The sequence below is a fragment of the Ipomoea triloba genome, chromosome 12, assembly GCF_003576645.1.
Source record: "Ipomoea triloba cultivar NCNSP0323 chromosome 12, ASM357664v1".
Classification (NCBI taxonomy): Eukaryota; Viridiplantae; Streptophyta; class Magnoliopsida; order Solanales; family Convolvulaceae; genus Ipomoea; species Ipomoea triloba.
Window position 1 is genome coordinate 12,371,970 of NC_044927.1, and position 4,477 is coordinate 12,376,446.

Sequence of the window (4,477 nt, forward strand, 5' to 3'; positions counted from 1 at the left end):
CTTGGAAGGCTGATGCCTTAAGAGGGAGCAACAATGTTTAGGCACTCTTGAATATACATATCTAAAAATCCTGAGGATCATGCCCTGAAAGCTTATGTTTATACTCTTTTTCCTTTAGCTAAATTTTCTCCCACTAGATTTTTTTAGGCTAAGGTTTTTAACAAGGCATGAGTATGAGTCGATAATAACTAAGGTTAATGAATTTTATGGGAAAAAAAAATAAAAGAGTCACATCCATCCAGATTCCAGACCACACATATATCTTTGGAAAAAGAAATCTCCATACCCAAACTAATTAATATGAACCATATACATATCAATTTACATTTTTGTCAATTAAAATAAATCCCAAGCAAAAAAAAAAAACTGAATTAATAAAAAACATATATAATAACCTAAAAGATTGATTAATTAACTTTGTAGGATATGGTAAAATTATGGTGTATTTATATATTACAGAGCTGCAAATCATGCATAATTAAGAGGAGGATGAAATGGAGGATAATGTGGTTGAGGAGGATGTTCTGGGAGAGGGCGATGAGTGTGAGTGTTTGAGAAGCACAACCGGCGGCAAGACGCTGGTGTTTCTCCTTCCTTGCTCCTTCATCAATTCGCCGGCGACGCCTTCCAATTTCTGCAAATTTGTGATTCCGGCGAGCTTCCTCCCTTGAAACAGTATAGATTCCACGTTCCTCTGTCTCAACATTTCGTCTGCAATATCACTTGCCGATGTTCTTTTTCTGCCCTCTAAAATTTGAGAATGTCTCTTTCCAAAAATTCCATGGCCTTGAATCCGAATATAGTTGCTCTTGCTGCTTGCTTGTCCAAATGCCAGTGATAATGCTTGATCCACCTGCATTTCAGCATTTATATATGGATCATGATTCATCATCTTGCTAATTAATTTACAAATTTGTTGGCCAAGCCTAGCACTAGTGCTTGGGAGATAATTGAATGGAGACCGTTTAAAGTCAAGTCTTAAAAATGTGTCACAATATAGAAAAAGAATTAATTCAATTTTTAGTCCTAGATTTATAGGTGGCAGTCAACTTTTAGTTCTTTTTTATCAAAACATCCTCATTTGATTATAGTATTATTGTGTCATAACCATTTTTGGTTCTTCCTCAACAAAATCATTGAAAGGCATTTAAATACAATCACATTTTAATCTTTTTTATACAAAGTAAGGCGACCAGTTATATTTTTTATGTTTATTTTTTTTAAAAAATTCATAATTGAAAACCGGAATCTCCTTGTATTTTACAAAATTTAAACTGTTTTTGGATAGAGGACAAAAAAATGGTCCTATCACAATAATATTAAGACTAAAAGTAGATGTTTCGAAAAAAATGACTTAAAATGTACTGTCAACTATAAATCTAGAATAAAAATGAAATTAACTAAAAAAAAAATAAAGTTTAGTTATTAAATTTTAATTTTTAGATGTGAAGTGAACTGAACATACATACCATGTCGGCGGCTCCATCTCCGGCAATGGAAACGAATGAAGCCGGCGAAGACATGAAATTTCCGGTGCCGGAATCTGACTCGCCGTTGCCCAACGACACCACCAACAAATCTTCCACTCCGTTGCATAAAGGGAAGTCGCGCTTGTTGTTGAGGACGTGAGTGATGGCGGCAGCAGTGGGATTGTTCATCGCCACCCCACCACCCACGGCTGAGATTCTCGTCTTCCTGTCCACTGACTTCATCTCCACCGTTCGATCCGCAACCGTGGCCCCACACACCTCCGCCAACTTGAAATCACACCCCTCCATTTCCACAGCATCGGCTCGGGAAAACAAGAACGGCGCGCCGGTCCTGAGGTCGTAGCACGGGATCAAAACCGGCTTCACCATCTCTTTCAGAGTTGAACCTCCGAAAACCTTCTTGAACACCTTCGACGGCCGGAAAACCCGTCGGAAAACCCCCGCCGGTGATGCCAGCGAAAATTTCCGGCCGTTTTCAACTATAAACTTCAGCGCTTCCTCAGCAGTAAACATTGGAGCACCCCCATCTTTCCTACGCGTAAAAAGCAACCCAGCCAGAACCCCTCCGGCGCCGGAGCCAGCAACCACGTCGAAGAAATCGGCGATGTGGGCAGTGGAATTTCCAGATTTCCGGCGAAGAATCGCTTCCAAATGAGCCAAACACTTAGCGGCGAGCACCCCATCTGTGGACCCACCAGCATCAATGGAAAGAATCCGCACCTTAACTCTCGCTTTACCGGCCACCGATGACCGCTTCGGATCATCACATCCGTAGAGAAACTTGTTCTCCAGGACAGAAAAGATTTCATAAGTAAGCTTGTCAATTTCCATTGTGGAATCCAGCATCGAGACAGTGGAAACTGAAGCCATTACCTTAACCTTTTCTGCAGATCGTGTTTTCAAGAAACCAATTACGTTTATTTGGGTGGAAGTGAAGATAAGAACGGAGTTCAAGGCTCTATATATAGAAAGCTAGAACCAAAATTGTTGTTCAACCTAGTGAAGCTAATCGGGACATCGGGTGCCACTAGATCACACGGTCTTTGACAGTTACTTATTTTCTTATTATAAAGTTTTAAGTTCAATTTTTAAGGAGAGTTAAATTACAAATAAGTTATAAAGTTCTTTTTTACTTGTTGAGTTTAATATTATTTAGAGTAAAAGCGTCCCTATTAATATATCTTAGGTGTGTTTTCGAGGGATGAACACTTATGTGGAGGAACGAGAGAGATGAAAGATCACATAAAAATGGAACTCAAACAAAAATAAAAGAAATTTGTCACATTTTGCGTGCAAGGCAGCTGCGTAGACAGTCGCGCTCAGTCGGGCGCGTGTTGCTGGAAAATCACCCCTCACATTTGTTAAAAACTCCCTCCCTAGTTTTTACTATTCCAAAATCTCCACAAAAACAACTAATAGAGATGGCGTAAGGTTTCAAAATAATAAGCTATTGACTTTACATTTAATTTTAATCACTTTGCCTTGTTGTCCATTACCAGTTAAGATCATAAAATAAGATTTTTCAATGCACAGTGATTATAGATTTCTCTAATTACTCAAAAAGAATAGTAAACTCTACACTGACACTTGACAACCAGTTGAATTGGTTCTTGATTAAATATATTTATTTAATTTGATTAAACATATTTATTTAATTTGATTGCAGCAGCTAAGCAAGCGTGGGAAGGTGGAGCCAAGCATGAACATCATGGAACATTCCTGCGGTTAGGTGTGGTGGCGATTAATCGGCGACGGATGCATAGGTAGTTTGAAAGAGTGAGGAGGGAAAATATATTGTTTTGGCGGCCAATGATTTTGACTTTTACTTTTATTCTTCTGCGCTAGTACATACTTGTAATGGAATTTTGTGCTAAAGATAGATTAGAATATTAGATTCTCACTTTCTTTAACGATTTAAATTAAAGCACTTATTATTGTGTATTTTAATTGGTATCCACTGTGCTTTCTTTCAAGTAAAATTTCAAATTTGGGTTTTAAAATAAAGCGTATTTAACACATTAAAGAAAAATACATTTTTACCTGTATAATTATTTTAACTTTTTTCGGTACTACTAATTATATTACAATGTATATAGTATTTGTCCACATAATTTTTCAATCTAATAAAGCACAAAGAATTAATGTTCATTTTGATGTTCGAACCTGTAACCTCCCATTTAAGATAGTCACAGAGATATTAGCTACAAGCTACTTACCATGTAATTATCTGACTTAGAAATTTACTTTCCGAAATCATTATAGCATTACTTCACGTCTTCACCAATAATTTAAAGCGATTCTTTTAAATTTCTCTTTGCCAAGGAGAAGATGCGGGTTCGATTCCCGCTATCCGCACAAGATCAAGATAAAGTAATCTATATATCTATCTATATATCTATATATTAATATATTAATCTATGGTCATTTTTTAGAATCTTAAAAAAAAAAAAAGAATAATGATAACATTTTATGGTTAAGTCTTGTGAATAAAGTGCAAAGACAGATATTTCTATACATGCAATTTAAATTTTGATTTAAATTAATTAAAACTCAATGTGTACTAAATACTAGATATTTCTAATTAAAATATAAAAAAGTGTCCATCTTTCTCTTCTTTGTACTGATTTATGCTTGCATTGGGAGTGAACTTTTCGAAGCATTAATAAAAGATAAATTCAGTATAGAGTGTCACTACAGACCTCTTTCATTTTCTGGCCTTATTTTTTACCACTAAAAAAATTGGTCGCAATAAGTGATTAGTGACTGGAATTTTCGGTAGAGGGACGTGGTAGTTGGAATTTCTAATCACCTTAACGATGTGGTCAGAAAGTCTGACTACCATTTGTATGGTTGTCAAAAACGGTCACCGGATTTAATGTTTTAAACTATAGTGCATTTGTGGCTATTTTGGTGGTTGGAATGTCTGACCACTATTCAAAAGTCGTTGGAAGTTTCGACCACGAAGTTAGGTAGTCAAGAAATATTTA

General features: G+C 36.3%; 1 protein-coding gene across 1 annotated transcript; it reads right to left on the reverse strand.

Moving 5' to 3' along the window:
• Positions 1–388: 388 nt before the first annotated feature.
• LOC115999871 (patatin-like protein 3) lies at positions 389–2,406 on the reverse strand. Its single transcript, XM_031239811.1, has 2 exons — positions 1,470–2,406; positions 389–853 (listed from the first exon to the last, which is right to left on the reverse strand). The coding sequence occupies exons 1-2, from the start codon at positions 2,358–2,360 to the stop codon at positions 479–481; spliced, it is 1,266 nt and encodes a 421-aa protein (XP_031095671.1). The 5' UTR covers positions 2,361–2,406; the 3' UTR covers positions 389–478.
• Positions 2,407–4,477: the final 2,071 nt, after the last annotated feature.